The sequence below is a fragment of the Neoarius graeffei genome, chromosome 23 (assembly GCF_027579695.1).
Source record: "Neoarius graeffei isolate fNeoGra1 chromosome 23, fNeoGra1.pri, whole genome shotgun sequence".
NCBI classification, from domain to species: domain Eukaryota; kingdom Metazoa; phylum Chordata; class Actinopteri; order Siluriformes; family Ariidae; genus Neoarius; species Neoarius graeffei.
The window spans coordinates 18043238-18062776 of record NC_083591.1 but is presented as its reverse complement, the minus strand read 5'-3'; the positions used below and the strand labels follow the sequence as shown (position 1 = coordinate 18062776).

Sequence of the window (19539 nt, the reverse complement as noted above, 5' to 3'; positions counted from 1 at the left end):
GTTAACCATGCTGAAGACGGACACCAGGCACTTTGTTGATGCTTGTGCTGAACAGTTTCTGTCTGTGGCAGTGGCCTGGGGAGTTCAACATAAAGTCACCACCATCTGAACAGACAGCGCTTAAAACATGGTAGCTGCAGTGAAAAAGCTTCCATTCCAGCACATGCCTTGTACTGCTCACATGATACAGAGAACCATCACTTGGTGCCTTGGTGACAGCAGGTTTGGTGACATGGAAAAGTGTTGCAAGATAATGGGCTATTTTAACACAGCCCTGCTAATATGGAGAAACTACACCTGCAGCAAACAGAACCTGGGCAAGGAGAGCAAGTGATGCAGGATATTTCAACAAGATGGAATTTGTTGTTTGTCATGATCTCTCATCTCCTGAAGAACCAGGAAGCTCTATAAATGCGGCAATTTTTCAGAAATATCATGGGAAAATCAAATCGTGAATTGTTTCATGCCTAAATTGCACCATATATTACTGCTAGTTTATGTTGCCTAAGTAATTTTAGTATAGGGTTTTGTTTTTTTTTTGCATTAAAAAATGACACTGAAAATAATTACAATGTCAAGGATAAAATGAGAAACTTGTGGATTTTTTTTCCATCATTGTTCTTGCTGAAACATTTCTAATTTTTGTTTTAATTCCTCAACTCATTAGCTCATATAATTAATCATTATGGCCATGATTACATATGAACAGTGGAAAAAATGTTCTGAATATATCTAAATAAAAGCCATGCTAAGCTTTAAAGTTTGTAATGTCTGTTTTCATTAATCTAGCAAAATCTATCTGAAGTGAAATCTTTTTAAATGCTTATCATGACCTTAATGATGACCATTTAATTAATCAGGTATTTGTTTTAACCAATTGACAGCCCTAATTATAATGATAATGTTTAACTGTGTATATGAGATGCCTGGTGAAGGGTTAAGTTACAACTTTTATTTATTTGTTTCTGGGGTTTTTTTCCCACCAAAATTTCCCTTCATGGATCAATAAAGTAAATCCATCAATCAATTTACACTTTAAGGCCAAATTTGTTGATACCTGACAATCATATGTGCTTGTTGAACACACCATTCCACATTTAGTTCTCCTTTTGCTATTATAATAACCTCCACTCTTCTGGGAAGGCTTTCCACTAGGTTTTAGAGTGTGTCTGTGGAGATTTTAGCCACAAGAGCATTAGCAATGTCAGGCACTTCTGTCAGTTGAGGCTTCAGAGGGGGGTTGAGGTCAGGGGTCTGTGCAGGACACAAGAGTTCTTCCACTCCATCCTTTGCTAAATATGTTACTTTGTGCACAGGGGCACAGTCATGCTGGAATAGATCTGGGCCTCTTGGTTCCAATGAAGGGAAATCTTAAATGCTACAGCATACAGACAAATTCTATTCTATTGTGTTCTTCCAAAATTGTGCCAGAAGTTTCTACCAGTTCTTAACAGCATAACAATGACCACTCACAATGAAACATGACGTGATAATTATTTATTTTGTGCCTGTAAGAATCTCCTTACCCTTGAGGACAGAGTTTTCTGGGGTTGAGACAGCAGCCCGTGTAGAGGCGCCACAGATGCTTGCTCAGGACAATGCTGATGATGAAGAGCACGAGCGCCGGTCCAAGGAGGAACGAGAGCCCATATGCCATATTCTGCTTTACGTTGCATGGACACTGGTAGAATGACTGCAAGGTGGCCTTCTGTCCGCCGAGGGTACCGAAGGCCATGAACCCATATCTGAGTGTATTCTTCTGATTGTTGAGGACGCTGTAGACACTACTGCCCAAAGCCATCGTGGGTTTCCAAGCCACTGGAATAATTCAGGAGGAGATCAAAACTACCTGAAAGAGGACTGTAAACTTTTGAAACAGAATGGTATATTGCAATTATTTGGCTGGAAATCTGGCACAAAAAAACCCAAAATTTTCTGACAAGTGATGTGTGTGCACTGCTCTTATAGTGCTTTGTGTTTGTTCTTTTCTTTCCCTCCCCCCAAAAGCTCCTCCCTGTAAATCTATGCATCTGTTTCTCTCTCTAACTCCTCCCTGCTTATTATTCCTCCTTTAGCACACCTGCTCATCAGTGCCGTATTAAGCCAATGCGGTGCCCCTGGGCACTATACCTCAAGTGCCCCCCCCCCCCCCCCCCACCACCACCACCCTGCACGCATGCGTTCAGTAACCTCCTGCACACACCCACAAACCTTACCCTTTGCTGTCAAAAATAGTAGCATATACATAAACAATAGTACACATAAACAAGGTCATTCTTCCTCATTGAAAATGTATTAAGTAGGCTACATCCGCCCATCAAATTCACTGAAAACAACCAACGATATGCATGTAGGCATATTGAAATGTCTTATTCAAAAATGAGCAGCATATATTTGTATGTCTCAATAAAAACCTTCAAAGCATCCATACTCTATTCTATCCATATTCAAATGTCTCAATTCAAAATGTGTATCAATTCAAACAGCATCAGCAATTTAAACAGCATCCATCTATATACAATACAGCATATTCAAATGTGTCAATTCAAAATGTGTATCAATAAAAATAGCATCGATCTAGGCAACATATTCAAATGTCTCAATTTGAAATATAAATTCAAATAACATCCAGTACAGCATATTCAGATTTACAATGTACATATGTGTATCAATTCAAAGAGTATCTGTTCTGTATGAACCTAGACATGTTCTCCCCATAGCGCAGGATCAGTTGAAATAGAGAAGTGTTCTACTGGCGTCGGCTGCGCTGGGTTGACATCCATAACACCCTCGTCTTCCTTCTCGTCACCATGGTGTGAACTGATCTCTACCTGGCTTAAAGTGGCTTCGCACATACCCTCCTCCCCGGCTTCAGCGCTGGTAGTGACAGCAGTTGTCGATGTCTTTATAAAAAAACGATCTAACACTGGAACATTTTTAATTGCAGCTACACGCCTGGAGTCTTTCTCTTTTTTTAATTTTCTCTTCGCACAACCACTCAATTGATGTCTGTCCATTTTTCATTTCCACCGCGGTTTTTAAAAAATTGATGCATTTCACCGTAGGTGGACTGGCTCAACTGACAGGTTGAGGAAAGGGGGGTTAATGGTCACATAGGCCACTCTTGCTCAGAATTATGATTATTGTTGTTGTTGTTATGAGATTAGTGTTCATAATGAATTATATATGACTATTTAACAATGTCAAGTGTATAACCATTTTAAGTGTACAAACATTCACGAAAAATATTTTTAAAGTTTCTGTCATGTGGTGCCCCCCCACTGGCTGTGAGTGGTTAGTGCCCCTGGGCACTGTGCCGCAGGCCCATATAGTTAATCCAGCCTTGCTGCTCATCTCCTTTTGCACTTCTTGTCAGCCAACTCACAACAATGCTCCCACTAGAGGTCGCCACAGCGGATCCTGATCTGCATATTCGATTTGGCATAGGTTTTTACACTGGATGCCCTTCCTGATGCAACCCTCTCCAAGCTATCCAGGCTTGGCCCCGGCACTAAGTATGCACTGGCTTGTGCAACCCCAGTGGCTGGGTATTTTTACCTCATTTACATGTCTTTGAACATGCGTGCCATGGTTATAATTATAGCCCAGTAACATCCAAAAGTGCATGGCTTTGTTTACGACTCTTGCATTTGGTTGGTTCTAATTTCCTCAGTAGTGCAAACAAAAAAAAAAAAGAAGTTTGTGTAGAGCAGAGTGTGTGTGTGTGTGTGTGTGTGTGCGCGCACGTGTGCATGTACACCTGATTGTGCAACCACTAGCGTTAAGGGTGCGGTTTAGTGTGCTTGAGATGTCACGGTGACTCAACAATAAAGACAAGTCAACCGATAATCAAAGGCTTGAGATTTTGACAAGAGATATCAGGACCTTGATCCTGAGGGCCCTACCAAAAAACTTTTAGGTATGCTAGTGGCCAGAAATGAAGGACAAAGAAAAATGTATCTTTCACCGCCCTTCTGAGAGCAACTGAAAGCATGTACGCAGAGCCATGGCCTCACTTTCATTTATAAATGCCTTGAGACCTCAAGAATAGCACAAGAATAGTTTTAAGCATTAACAATAAATCTAATATAGTAATTTTTATGATTAAAGTGAGTTATATAGGCAGCAGTCTGAGTGAATGACCTTGACGTCCGTAATATCACAACAGGAAGTCTATTGGTCATATCACCATTTCCTCTATACTAAAACACAGAGCTGACTGCAATGCTGATCCTCCGCTTTGAGCTAATTTATCGCCATGCCACGTAGATGTGTTTTTGGCTGGTACAGCAACATGACAGTAGGTGGATTTACATTGCATTCATAGCCCAAGAATGTTCAAACTGCAAAGATTTGGACGCGTTTTGTGAGAAATTTACGGGCACATTGGGAGCCTATGAAGTGGTCTCTCCTCTACTCTGAACATTTTACTGAGGACTTGTACGAAACCTCTGATCTGTTGAGGATCGTTGGCTATAAGCCTGTATTGAAAGAGGGTCCAGTCCCAACAATTAAAGAAAAATAAAACAAGAAAAGGAAAGTATTTATTTTGTTTTTTTAAAGTGAGTTCAGTTGCACCAGTCCTCCTGGAGCATGAGCCAAGGGTTGTTGGTAAAACCTGGGATGGAACGGGATGGGACATATTGCTCGGGCAGTGACCTCCCCGCGGTTGTTGCTAAAACTGGTTGACATCCCATTCCATCCTGGGTTTTAGTAATTGCCTGAGCCGAGCAGTAATGGCGGAATACATAGTATGGAGAGAATGAGTGGAGCAGCCATCTTATTTCTAAACTGGATATTGCTGCCAGCTCTCCCTTACATGGAAGAAGTGAATGAACGGAGAACTGAACGAACAACTGAAAGTCAGATTGTTTCAAAACAATCAGCCACAAGATCAGCCTTCAGGAAGTGAGAACACAGATGGGTAAGCTCTGACTCTCATTTGGATAAAAAGCAACAACAAAAACAACACGTTGTTTACCTGCACTTAGATTAATACATGTAACTTGTATTGTGTGTTTAAATTACTGGTATAAGATTATTTAATTTGCTTCAGAACGCAATTGTCTTAGTTCATCTGATTATTTAATTAGCCTTTTAAGTTTTATCAGTGAAAATGCATGCATGTAGGTGGCACAGTGGTGTAGTGGTTAGCGCTGTCGCCTCACAGCAAGAAGGTCCGGGTTCGAGCCCCGTGGCTGATGAGGGCCTTTCTGTGCGGAGTTTGCATGTTCTCCCCGTGTCCGCGTGGGTTTCCTCCGGGTGCTCCGGTTTCCCCCACAGTCCAAAGACATGCAGGTTAGGTTAACTGGTGACTCTAAATTGACCGTAGGTGTGAATGTGAGTGTGAATGGTTGTCTGTGTCTATGTGTCAGCCCTGTGATGACCTGGCGACCTGTCCAGGGTGTACCCCGCCTTTTGCCCGTAGTCAGCTGGGATAGGCTCCAGCTTGCCTGCGACCCTGTAGAACAGGATAAAGCGGCTAGAGATAATGAGATGAGATGAGATGCATGCATGTACATGTATGTTGCATAAGTTATAACACCTATCCTGTTTTAATGAGAGTCAACCCACAATCAATGAAGTCAAATAAGTCTTAGTTAAGCAAGTTGGTAACGGTATTTCTTACTTTCACCATAAATTTTTACAACCCCGATTCCTAAAAAGTTGGGACAAAGTACAAATTGTAAATAAAAACGGAATGCAATGATGTGGAAGTTTTAAAATTCCATATTTAATTCAGAATAGAACATAGATGATATACCAAATGTTTAAACTGAGAAAATGTATCATTTAAAGAGAAAAATTAGGTGATTTTAAATTTCATGACAACAACACATCTCAAAAACGTTGGGACAAGGCCATGTTTACCACTGTGAGACATCCCCTTTTCTCTTTACAACAGTCTGTAAATGTCTGGGGACTGAGGAGACAAGTTGCTCAAGTTTAGGGATAGGAATGTTAACCCATTCTTGTCTAATGTAGGATTCTAGTTGCTCAACTGTCTTAGGTCTTTTTTGTCGTATCTTCTGTTTTATGATGCGCCAAATGTTTTCCATGGGTGAAAGATCTGGACTGCAGGCTGGCCAGTTCAGTACCCGGACCCTTCTTCTACACAGCCATGATGCTGTAATTGATGCAGTATGTGGTTTGGCATTGTCATGTTGGAAAATGCAAGGTCTTCCCTGAAAGATACTTCATCTGGATGGGAGCATACGTTGCTCTAGAACCTGGATATACCTTTCAGCATCAATGGTGTCTTTCCAGATGTGTAAGCTGCCCATGCCACACGCACTAATGCAACCCCATACCATCAGAGATGCAGGCTTCTGAACTGAGCGCTGATAACAACTTGGGTCGTCCTTCTCCTCTTTAGTCCGAATGATACAGCGTCCCTGATTTCCATAAAGAACTTCAAATTTTGATTCATCTGACCACAGAACAGTTTTCCACTTTGCCACAGTCCATTTTAAATGAGCCTTGGCCCAGAGAAGACGTCTGCACTTCTGGATCATGTTTAGATACGGCTTCGTCTTTGAACTATAGAGTTTTAGCTGGCAACAGCGGATGGCACGGTGAATTGTGTTCACAGATAATGTTCTCTGAAAATATTCCTGAGCCCATTTTGTGATTTCCAATACAGAAGCATGCCTGTCTGTGATGCAGTGCCATCTAAGGGCCCGAAGATCATGGGCACCCAGTATGGTTTTCCGGCCTTGACCCTTACGCACAGAGATTCTTCCAGATTCTCTGAATCTTTGATGATATTATGCACTGTAGATGATGATATGTTCAAACTCTTTGCAATTTTACACTGTCAAATTCCTTTCTGATATTGCTCCACTATTTGTCGGTGCAGAATTAGGGGGATTGGTGATCCTCTTCCCAGCTTTACTTCTGAGAGCCGCTGCCACTCCAAGATGCTTTTTTTTATACCCAGTCATGTTAAGGACCTATTGCCAATTGACCTAATGAGTTGCAATTTGGTCCTCCAGCTGTTCCTTTTTTGTACCTTTAACTTTTCCAGCCTCTTATTGCCCCTGTCCCAACTTTTTTGAGATGTGTTGCTGTCATGAAATTTCAAATGAGCCAATATTTGAGCTCACTTTTCGACACACTTGAATATTGAAGCTTCAGTGCTTTGGAAAACTTTGTTTTGCCATCACTACAGCACACAGAGATCAGAGGGCTGGGGAAGGTATAAAAACGCTATAAGGCAAAACACAGTCATACACAAGATCACTGTCCAAAAACACATCTCAGAACTTGCACAATTTTTGGCAAACATTAAAGGAGATACGCAGAACCTTTATTTTTAAATACATTTCTAAGTGGATAGTATCTCCATCTTTGACTCTTGTATGCTGCAAAAATGGGGATAAAAAAAATATATATTTTTGAGAGTTAAAATTGACCACAAAGTTGGCATTTGAGCTGCCCCGCTGTGCCAGCCAGCCCTGAGTGTGTGACGTCACAGCAGGAACCGGTTTTAAGGCCGAAGCCTTTGACAGTTATAGACCAAAGTCATATAAATAAAAATTTATGGTGAAAGTAAGAAATACCATTCCGGACTTGTTAACTAAGACTGATTTGACTTCATTAGTGGGTTGACTCTCATTAAAACAGGATAGGTGTTATAACTTATGCAACATACATGTACTGTACATGCATACATTTTCACTGATAAAATGTAAAAGGCTAATTAAATAATCTGATGAACTGAGACAATCACATTCTGAAGCAAATTAACTAATCTTATACTGGTAACTTAAATACACAATACAAGTTACATGTATTAATCTAAATGCAGGTAAACAGTGAGTGTTCTTTTTGTTGTTTTATATCCAAATGAGAGTTGCATCTTACCCATCTGTGTTCTCGCTTCTTGAAGGCCGACCTTGTGGCCGATTGTAATGAAACAATCTGACTTTCAGTTGTTCGTTCAGTTCTCCGTTCATTCGCTTCTTCCACGTAAGGGCAAGATATTGCTGCTGAGGCAAGCATATCCAGTGGAGAAATCAGATGGCTGGTCCACTCATTCTCCATTTTCTCCACACTAAGTATTTCACCATTACTGATCGGCTCAGGCAATTACTAAAACCTGGGACGGGACGTATAACATGTAACGTCCCGAGCTATAATATGTCACGTCCCATTCCGTTCCATCCTGGGTTTTAGCAACAACCCTTGGCTCACACTCCGGGAGAACTGGTGCAACTGAACTTACTTTCCTTTTCTTGTAGTTTTCTTTTCCTTTAATTGTTGGTACTGCACCCTCTTTCAATACGGGCTTATAGCCAACACTCCTCGACAGATCAGAGGTCTTGTACGAGTCTTCAGTTAAATATGCAGAGCAGAGAAGAGGCCACTTCGTAGGCACCCATTGTGCCTGTGAACTTCTCACAAAACTCATCCAAATATTTGCAGTTTGAACATTCTTGGGCCATGAATGCAACAAAAATCCACCTTCTGCAACATAAATCCACCGCCAGCAACACATCTACATGGCATGGCGATAAATTAGCTCAAAATGGAAGCTTAAAGTTGCAGTCAACTCTGTGTTTTAGTATAGCGGAAATGGCGATGAGACCGATAGCCTTCCTGTGGTGATGTCACAGATGTCAAGGTCATTCACTCAGACCACTACCTATATGAATCCTTTTAATCATAAAAATTACTAGATTAGATTTATTGTTGGGCGGCACGGTGGTGTAGTGTTTAGCACTGTCGCCTCACAGCAAGAAGGTCCGGGTTCGAGCCCCATGGCCAGCTAGGGCCTTTCTGTGCGGAGTTTGCATGTTCTCCCCGTGTCCGCGTGGGTTTCCTCCAGGTGCTCCGGTTTCCCCCACAGTCCAAAGACATGCAGGTTAGGTGAACTGGTGACTCTAAATTGACCGTAGGTGTGAATGTGAATGGTTGTCTGTGTCTATGTGTCAGCCCTGTGATGACCTGGCGACTTGTCCAGGGTGTACCCCGCCTTTCGCCCGTAGTCAGCAGGGATAGGCTCCAGCTTGCCTGCGACCCTGTAGAACAGGATAAAGCGGCTAGAGATAATGAGATGAGATGAGATGAGATGAGATTTATTGTTAAGGCTTAAAACTATTCCTATGCCGTTCTTAAGGTCTCAAGGCATTTATAAACAAAAAGTGAGGCCATGGTTCTGTGTATCTCCTTTAAGGGTTCACACCATATCTGGGTCATTCTATGAAAATGGTAGCTTTCCTGTCCCTGCACTATTCACCAGGAAAAACACTCAAAAGTGTTAAACAATGACACAATATATATGTGTTTTGTTGTAATTGAAGTGTGTTCTTGTTATTAAACCATACATGAGACAGTTATAATACACATTTATATATCTTGAAAAGCATGGTTAGTGCCATGAATTTGGCTTGTCCCTTGGGTTAGGAGTCATGGTTTAGTGACAAATTTTGAATTTAAATTAATGCTTTTCTCCTCTTTTAAAGATCATAATACAAAGTAAAGTGTTATAGTTACTTAGTATAATACTAAAAAAACTGAAAATATAAATTAATAATTAAAACAGTTTACAAAAAATAGCTGTCCCTTGATTGTATGTCACTGGTGTTACTATTTGTAAAAACCTTTATTTTGAAAAACTGCTGCATCCCTGCAAACATTATCTTGGGTCAAGAGGTCATTGGAGGCGTGGCCATTTTGAAGAGCACATGGTATGTCAGTACCTTCTCTTCATATGTTGACAATTTTAAGAATTAACTAGCTGTGGGTGGTAAAAGAGAGTGACTGGACTTGCTTGAAGATTCTTGAAGACGTTTCACCTCTCATCCGAAAGGCTTCTTCAGTTCTGTCTGACTAATAGTGAGTATCAGGTATTTATCCTCTCGTGGATGAAAAGCTCATCTAAGGTGTCGTTGAGTCATCCTGTTGGTGTGGGTCACTGGGGGCTGGATGTGAATGGCCTCGAGAGTCGTTAGGGTGATCAATGGATTGATCGTTAAGGTGGTCAATGGAATGCTGATTCTCTCTGTCCTCTTGTGAGTCACTCAGTGCGTTTACATGCACATAGAGAAAATCGAATTTCTGCCGTTGCTCGACTGAAATTGAAGTTCTAAATGCCATGGAAACACCTTAGCTAGGCTGAAATCGAACCGAACTTGATTTCTCGTAATTGAGCTACATGACCTAGATTATGCGATTGTAGCCGAGCTACTTAGTGCATGTAAACCCTGTCGAGCTACGTAGTCGAGCTGCTTACTTCAGCACTGCCCCTTCCGGAAGTGACGAGTGACGAGACCACAAGCGGGAAACACAACAGCCTCGGTCGGCATGACAACGAATCATGACAACGGCATGAATCTTTTCTTTTTGTGGCATTGTTTGCACTGTTAAAATTTAGCTCACTTACTGTATCACCAAATACATCTGTACAGCTGTTGCATAGCTGTGAATTGTGTACATAAACAAGTCACTGTATTTGTGTATATATGTGTGTCCAATATCTGAAGAATGTCAAAAACAAAACAATTGAACTTTGTGTTTATTAAGACATAAGTTAAATTGTAAGCAAAAAATTGACTTTAGAAAAATATTTTGTAAGCAAAAAATGGACTTTAGAAAAATATACAATTGTGCAAAATAAGTTGTCTTACAAAACAGTGGTCTGCGCAGGACAGTTTGTAGCCATACAGTCTGTTAGAGCAAGCCTAACAGCTTGAGCACGGAACTTGTGAACACAGAACTGATAACCAGTGTTGCCAGATTGGGCAGTTTTAAGTGCATTTTGGCGGATTTGAACATGTTTTGGGCTGGAAAACATCAGCAGTATCTGGCAACACTGCTGATAACTTTGTTCATACTCTTGAATAGCTCTTCTTCATGATGACAACCGGAAGTGTACCAACACGATGGGGCATGTAGCGCCACCTGTGGCTCGGGTGCACAATGTACCTCACACAATAGCTCAATTTCTTTGTGTACATGTAGGATTGGATTTCTCTGGCACCCCTGCTGGGACCCTTAGCTTGATTACCGACAGTAGCTCGATTTGGATGTGCATGTAAATTCACTGACTGAAAACAGCTGGGTTTTGGTGTGCATTCAGTTGTCTGGGAAGTGTGCCAAGGACTGCATTGTAGGTGGCTGATAAATGATGTCTTAGACCCCCACCTCTGTTCAGTGATGGCCGTTCCAGGTTGACAAAAATGGCTTCTTTAACTCCTCGCTCATACCAACGATCCTCTCTGGCTAAAATGCGTACATTGCAATCCTGAAATGAATGTCCTTTGTTGTTAAGATGAAGGTAGACAGCAGAGTCCTGGCCTGAGGAACTGGCTGTCCTGTGTTGAGCCATACGCCTGTGGAGCGGTTGTTTAGTTTCCCCAATATATGAGTCTGGGCATTCCTCACTGCACTGAATTGCATACACTACATTGTCCTGTTTGTGTCTGGGTATTCTGTCCTTAGGGTGGACCAGTTTCTGCTTCAGGGTGTTACTGGGTCTGAAATGTACCGGAATGTTGTGTTTGTAGAAAATCCTCCTGAGTTTCTCAGATAGACCAGAAATGTAGGGAATGACAATGTTTTTCCATTTGTTCCTGTTATCCTCCTTGTTCGTTATGTTCCTTTTTCTGCTCTTGAAGAAAGACCAGTTGGGATACCCACAGTTCTGAAGTGCTTTCTTGATGTGATTCTGCTCCTTCTCTTTTCCCTCTACCATTGTAGGGATGTTCTGAGCCCTGTGTTGCAAGGTCCTAATGACCCCCAATTTGTGTTCCAGTGGGTGGTGAGAGTCGAAGAGTAGGTACTGGTCTGTGTGTGGGGGGGGGGGTTCCGGTAGACCTCGATGCTAAGGCTTCTGTCTTGTCTAATGTATACATCAGAATCCAAGAAGGCTAGATTATTCCCACTGACGTCCTCCCGAGTGAAATTGATGTTGATATCCACTGCATTGATGTGCTTAGAGAAGGCTTCCACTTCATGGGTTTTGATTTTAACCCAGGTATCATTCACATATCTGAACCAGTGGCTGGGAGCAACTCCTGAAAAAGTGGTCAAAGCTTTATGTTCCACTTCCTCCATGTAAAGATTGGCCACAATAGGTGACACCGGTGAGCCCATGGCGCATCCATGCTTCTGTCTGTAGAAACTTTCATTAAACTGGAAATAAGTGGTAGTCAGGCAGAGGTCAAGCAGGGTGCAAATCTGGTCCATGGTGAGGTTCGTTCTATCCAGTAAGGTGTTGTCTTAGCTAGAGATAGTCGGGCTCACCTCCACGCACAGCTTGGGCTCTGGAACCCAGCTCCTCGAGAAGGGCTGGACTCTCCACTTCTCTGGAGTCGCCCATGGTGAGCGGCGGCGGGCTGGTGTGGGCTTGCTTATAGCTCCCCAGCTCAGCCGCCATGTGTTGGAGTTTACCCCAGTGAACGAGAGGGTCGCCTCTCTGCGCCTTCGGATTGGGGAGAGGGCTCTTGCTGTTGTTTGTGCCTACGGGCCAAATAGCAGTATAGAGTATCCGGCCTTCTTGGAGTCCCTGGGAGAGGTACTGAGGGGTGCTCAGACTGGGGACTCCATTGTGTTACTGGGGGACTTCAATGCTCATGTGGGCAATGACAGTGACACCTGGAGGGGCGTGGTTGGGAGGAACAGCCTCCCCGATCTGAACCCGAGTGGTGTTTTGTTATTGGACTTCTGTGCTAGTCATGGTTTGTCCATAATGAACAGCATGTTCGAGCATAGGGATGTCCATAAGTGCACATGGCACCAGGACATCTTAGGTCGGAGGTCGATGATCGACTTTGTAGTCGTTTCATCTGATCTCCGGCCCTATGTCTTGGACACTCGGGTGAAGAGAGGGGCTGAGCTGTCAACTGATCACCACCTGGTGGTGAGTTGGATCTGCTGGCGGAGGAGGAAGCTGGACAGACCTGGCAGGCCCAAACGTATGGTGAGGGTCTGCTGGGAACATCTGGCCGAGCACTCTGTTGGGGAGGTCTTTAACTCCCACCTCCGGGAGAGCTTTTCCCAGCTTCCGAGGGAGGCAGGGGACATTGAGTCTGAGTGGACCATGTTCTCTACCTCCATTGTGGATGCAGCTGTTCGGAGCTGTGGCCGCAAGGTCTCCGGTGCCTGTCGTGGCGGCAATCCCCGAACCCGGTGGTGGACACCGGAAGTAAGGGATGCCGTCAAGCTGAAGAAGGAGTCCTATTGGGCCATGTTGACCTCCGGGACTCCTGAGGCAGCTGACGGGTATCGGCAGGCCAGGCGTGCTGCAGCTCGGGCAGTTGCGGAGGCAAAAACTAGGAACTGGGAGGAGTTTGGGGAGGCCATGGAGAAGGACTATCGGTCGGCCTCGAAGAAATTCTGGCAAACTGTCCGGCGCCTCAGGAGGGGGAAGCAGTACTCTGCCAACACTTTACAGTGCGGGTAGGGAGCTGTTGACCTCGACTGGGGACATTGCTGGGCGGTGGAAGGAATAATTTTGAGGATCTCCTCAATCCCACCATCATGTCTTCCATTGAGGAGACTGAGGCTGATGACTCAGAGGTAGACTTGTCCATTACCCAAGCCAAAGTCACTGAGGTGGTTTGCAAGCTCCTCTGTGGCAAGGCACCGGGGGTGGATGAGATCCGCCCTGAGTATCTCAAGTCTCTGGATGTTGTGGGGCTGTCTTGGTTGACACGCCTCTGCAACATTGCGTGGCGGTTGGGGACAGTGCCTCTGGAGTGGCAGACTGGGGTAGTGGTCCCTCTTTTTAAGAAAGGGGACCGGAGAGTGTGCTCCAATTATAGGGGAATCACACTTCTCAGCCTCCCGGGGAAAGTTTACTCTAGGGTACTGGAGAGGAGAATTTGACCAATAGTTGAACCTCGGATCCAGGAGGAACAATGCGGTTTTCGTCCTGGTCGTGGAACACTGGACCAGCTCTATACCCTTCATAGGGTGCTTGAGGGTTCATGGGAGTTTGCCCAACCAGTCCACATGTGTTTTGTGGATCTGGAGAAGACATTCGACCGTGTCCCCCGTGGTATTCTGTGGGGGGTGCTTCGGGAGTATGGGGTTCGGGGCTCTTTGCTAAGGGCTGTCCAGTCCCTGTACGAACAGAGCAGGAGTCTGGTTGGCATTGCCGGCAGTCAGTCAGACCTGTTCCCAGTGCATGTTGGACTCCGGCAGGGCTGCCCTTTGTCACCGGTTCTGTTCATAATTTTTATGGACCGAATTTCTAGGTGCAGCCAGGGGCCGGAAGGAATCCTGTTTGGGAACCACAGGATTTCATCTCTGCTTTTTGCGGATGATGTTGTCCTGTTGGCTTCTTCAAACCAGGACCTTCAGCATGCACTGGGGCAGTTTGCAGTAGAGTGTGAAGCGGCTGGGATGAGAATCAGCACATCCAAGTCCGAGGCCATGGTTCTCGACCGGAAAAGGGTGGCTTGCCCTCTCCAGGTTGGTGGAGAAGTCCTGCCTCAAGTGGAGGAGTTTAAGTATCTTGGGATCTTGTTCACAAGTGAGGGAAGGATGGAGCGTGAGATCGACAGGTGGATGTGATGTGGTCACTTTACTGGTCCGTCGTAGTGAAGAAGGAGCTGAGCCAAAAGGTGAAGCTCTCAATTTACCAGTTGATCTATGTTCCGACTCTCACCTATGGTCATGAGCTTTGGGTAATGATCGAAAGAACAAGATCGCGGATACAAGCGGCCGAAATGAGTTTCCTTCGCAGGGTGGCTGGGCGCTCCCTTAGAGATAGGGTGAGAAGCACAGTCACTCGGGAGGAGCTCGGAGTAGAGCTGCTGCTCCTCCACATCGAGAGGAATCAGCTGAGGTGGCTCGGGCATCTTTTTCGGATGCCTCCTGGACGCCTCCCTGGGGAGGTGTTCCAGGCATATCCCCCCGGGAGGAGGCCCCGGGGAAGACCCAGGACACACTGGAGGGACTATTTCTCTCGGCTGGCCTGGGAACACCTCGGTGTTCTTCCCGAGGAGCTGGCCGAGGTGTCTGGGGAGAGGGAAGTTTGGGCTTCCATGCTTAGACTGCTGCCTCCGCGACCCGGTCCCGGATAAGCGGAAGAAGACGAGACGATACTAAAAAATTGATAACATCTGTTTAAAGCATCTTCTGTTGTGCCACTTCCTTCACATTGTGTCACTTGTGTTACAGTGCATCACTGGTGTTACTGTATGGCATATTGGTATTCTGTCATCAGAGTTGCCCAGTTTATTTGAATGGTTTTTTTTATGTAGCTAACTGTTGCAACATTCATTAGTAAACATTTTAAGGATATGATATTTCAAATTTGAAGACTCAATGCCAATTAATTCTAAAGTTATGTTAAAAAGTAAATGACAAATTGAAAAATTCACATTATAATACTGTACACATAGTATACACTAAATTGTTACTCATTTAAAAAAATGTCTTCATAAATGTCATTAACCTTTTCTTTCTTTGATTATATATGCAAATTAAATAGTCCAATTACATCCCAGGAAGCCTGAATTATCATCTAAAACATAGGTAACACCAGTGACAAAAAGGCAGAACAAGCATTTTTTTTAATATAATGTAATAAAAATATTAAAATACATTAAGCTGTAATTTATGTTGATTTAGAATGGTCAGTGGTTAACTGTTGTGTGACCATGTTTTAGTTGTTAAAGTATACAAATGAAACATGAAATTCCTGTTCAAAAAGCTACCATTTTCATAGAATGACCCATCTATCCATATCCATGTTCCTTATATGCCAGTTACTCAGGAAATGAACTGAGTAACCGAAGAAGTCATTAAAAATTCAGGGAAGGGCACACTTGGCACTCTGGAGCTGAATTGTCTGACCTGGATGTCACAGCTACCCACACTCTATAAAGTATATAAGCAATAAATTATCTTGAACATGAACCTTATCTTGTTAGCTCGCTGTGTTGCTTAATAACTAGCATGTTTATTTGTTTTCTGTAGTGGTGCTAAACTAAATAAAAGCCCAGAAAGTTAGCCATCTCCAGAAGTTATATCCCAGATAGCATTACAGTCCATGGCTGATGTTCTCAGGTCCGCATTGGCTCCGTCTGACAGACCAACCCTTTCCCCAGATCAGTGTCGGATGTGAGCAGAATGATACACCCACGGGGCGGGACCATGTGGGCGCGCTCTTCAACAGACATCAACAATTTCTTCAATAGTTTCAACAGACACCACTTCAGTCCAGTCCACTCACTGTATGCAGCACTTGCATACATGTCAACCCCTTTGGGCGTCCACCTGTAGTATCAGAGGAAGAAAACCATAAAATCAACATAAAATCCTTATAGCCTTCGAATCGCACCAAACTTTTATTTTGATGTACATTTGTACAATACACATTTACTGCTATCCTATTGTTCATAGGGTAGGCTGCTCCCACTCCAAAGGAAAATACTTTTTACAGACTCAGGGAAAATACTCAAACTCCACTGTCTGTGTACTGTCAGTCAAAGTGTAGGCTGCTCCCATTTCAATGGGATACTTTTCACAGAGACCATTTTTGTCCACAATCAACTTTTCATATAGCCAGAGAAAGCACTCAAACTTCACCATTTTTGTCCACAGTCAGTCATGTTTACATATGATCTTGATTATAATCACTGGCAGCCTTCTTTGCCAGCTGTAACTACCTTTCTGTGGGGGTGATGTCACAACAGAAGTCTGTGTTCAGTTTGCATTGCAGTAGTGCAGTAAGGGTGTCTGTGCCCAGGTTTTTTCTGCAGTCAGTGTGGATTTTCCTGACCTCTGCTCTTATTACACTTGTTGTTTGATCATCAGTCTTAGGCTTTGCAAACATCGTCATTTGTGGCTGATTCTGTTTCTGGTGCAAATTTCGCTGATGTAGTTTGGACCTCGTGTGTTCCCTCACGTCATAAACTCCAGACGCCGCAACTTTTATATCTCGCACACAAACTGTGCAGTGTGCGTACTCCTCATTTTTCGCCTGAACAATGACAACATTAAATGTCTCCTTCCATTCAGGAAGATACCGCCCACCGTATCTCATTTTCTTTCTTGGTGGTCCCATTCTTTCACTCAGCAGACGCTATTCAAAATCTCTCAGGTGTAAACAATGTCGCTCGTTCGAACAATGACCGTTTGGCACGTTTAAATGCAGATCGTGCGCATGACCGGAACGAGCGAAGTCTCGCAGTCGCAATACTGCACGAGGCTTGATGAATAAACATCCAGTTTCACATAGTCTGGGTTATCTGCCCCTGCATACATGCTGTTCTTTGTCTATAAATCGAGCTTTTATATGTTTTTGCGACGATCAGCTGATGATGTTCAAGTAAGATACACAAAAATTTAGGTCAGAAAATACTGAAAATCTGTAAGACTTTGTTTATACGCCCGTATGCCCTTGAAATGAGCTAAAATCCATATAATTTCCGGACAATCCATATAGGTTGACATGTATGCACTTGGCAGACTTTTTCAGTAAGTGCCTTTTCTACATTAAGTTGAATAACCATAGTATTTTACAGAATGAAGCTAAGGTTGTTTGGGATAAGTTATTTTGTGTGTGAGGCTGTTTTGGCATGGCTGGGATTATTTTCCACACAGTTTATTTTGTTAATGTGTTTTTATATTAAAACAGTACAGTTGTAGTTATTGGTTAAATATAAAACAGTAGTGTTGTAGACAATGTGTGTTTAGATGAGTTCCTGTATGTACAACAGGGCTCAAAATTCTTTTTTTTCCCGCCAGCCAGACTAGTTACCTTCCAAAGTAACTAGCCACACTGCAAAAAATGGCCTTTCAAAAATAATAAATAAAAGATTAAAACAAAGCATATTTGCTTGAATCAGGTGAAAAAAAAATCTGCAAATGGAACTAGTCAAATTTGACTTGGTAAGATTTCTTAAAGTAAGATGAAAAATCTAACCTGTTTTTAGATTAAATAATTCCAAAATAAGATTGGGGAACTTATTATGCGAAATCTGATTAACTCAAAATAATCAAAATAGTTCTTATAACAAGATCATACTTCTTATATTTAGCCATTCAAGTCATTTTTATTTATTTCATTTTAAGGGTATTTCACTTAAATTCATGACAAAGTCTTAGCAGTAAAAACTGAATTTAAGATAAATATACTAATATTAGGATTGTTAAATTCTACAACTAAGCATTGCTAGCTTAAAAGATTCTCCTTTTGTGACCTGTAATTAGTAAAATACTCTAGATATGAGACCAGAGACCATCTTGAATCAAGTTGACGACATGTGTAGCATTGCAACAAGTTTATTTTTTTTCCCATTTCAACATTCAAACATCTCAGCATTTAAGTCTAGGCTGAAAACATGTCTGTTTAGTCAAGCCTTTTGTTAATGGTGTTTATGAGGTAAAGGAGTAGATCTGGAGGGTCCTCAGACATAGTGTTTTGGTAAACTGGGATGTATGGATGCTGTCAGTCCCCACTCGCTTGTTCACTCGAGTTTGTTGACGGTGTAGTGGCTGGCTGCTTTATGTCCCGGGGCTCCCTCATGCCTGTGTTACCTTCTGGCTCTCTCCTTTTAGTTATGCTGTCATAGTTAGTTGCCGGAGTCCCTGCTTGTACTCGGTGCAGTATGTATACTGTTCCTACTTATTCAGGTGACATTGGGCATACCTAACCACCTGTGTTTTCTTTCCCTCCCCCCCACCCCAAATCTGTCCCTCTGAGTTACATGGAGTCAGCAGGAAATCTTTTGGTGGAGACGGTGGAGACCTCGACTGGCTATCGTAGCCTGCAGGGAATCGGCCGTCAGACATTCTGTCGCATGTCCCAGACCCGGTGAAATGTAACTGAATTGTCTTGGCCAGCCCTAAGGGTCCCATCTGCATCTCATCATTGCTGAGGAGTGTGCTCCCATCACCCAATCAAGCATCCAGCCAGAGCAGGTCATGATATATTTTACCATATTAACATGCCATTGTGTGTTATGCCTGATGTAAAGACTCTCGTCTCTGTGAGCCTACCACACAGATTTAATACTTGTCATTTTTAGGGCATACCTAACAACGTGTTTTCTCCCCCCCCCCCCCCCCCCCCCCCCCCCAATCTGTCCCTCTGAGTTACATGTTGATCCTGGGATTGAGATGCTGGCCTCTTCTGCCCCTCGGACCTGCTTGATCCATCCTGGTGCCCTGTGTCTGGTCGGAGTTTTATCGCCCCACTCCTGTGAAGGACGGCCCCATGAGGACAGTTGAGGGTTATACCTGTTAAAACTGTTAATATTATAGTCAGGCTGTCTGTTGTTGCCCAAATGAGGGTGGGTTCCCTTTTGAGTCTGGTTCCTCTCGAGGTTTCTTCCTCATGTCATCTGAGGGAGTTTTTCCTTGCCACCGTCGCCACAGGCTTGCTTATTGGGGATAGATTAGGGATAAAATTAGCTCATGTTTTAAGTCGTTCAAATTCTGTAAAGCTGCTTTGCGACAATGTTTATTGTTAAAAGCGCTGTACAAATAAACTTGATTTGACTTGATTTGATCTCTTAAGATTCCACTCCCCCAGGACCTCAGGCACCAAAAAAATAAATAAATAAATAAATAAATAAA

The 19539-nt window shown here is 43.2% G+C and overlaps 1 protein-coding gene across 1 annotated transcript in view; it reads right to left on the bottom strand.

Moving 5' to 3' along the window:
- Nucleotides 1–1801, bottom strand: part of LOC132871268 (calcium homeostasis modulator protein 5-like) — a 51805-nt gene extending 50004 nt beyond the window's left edge. Inside the window, exon 1 of the mRNA XM_060905389.1 lies at nucleotides 1527–1801. Coding sequence (XP_060761372.1) covers nucleotides 1527–1801 — 275 coding nt within the window. The remainder of the gene's footprint in view (nucleotides 1–1526) is intronic.
- Between the last annotated feature and the right edge of the window lie 17738 nt (nucleotides 1802–19539).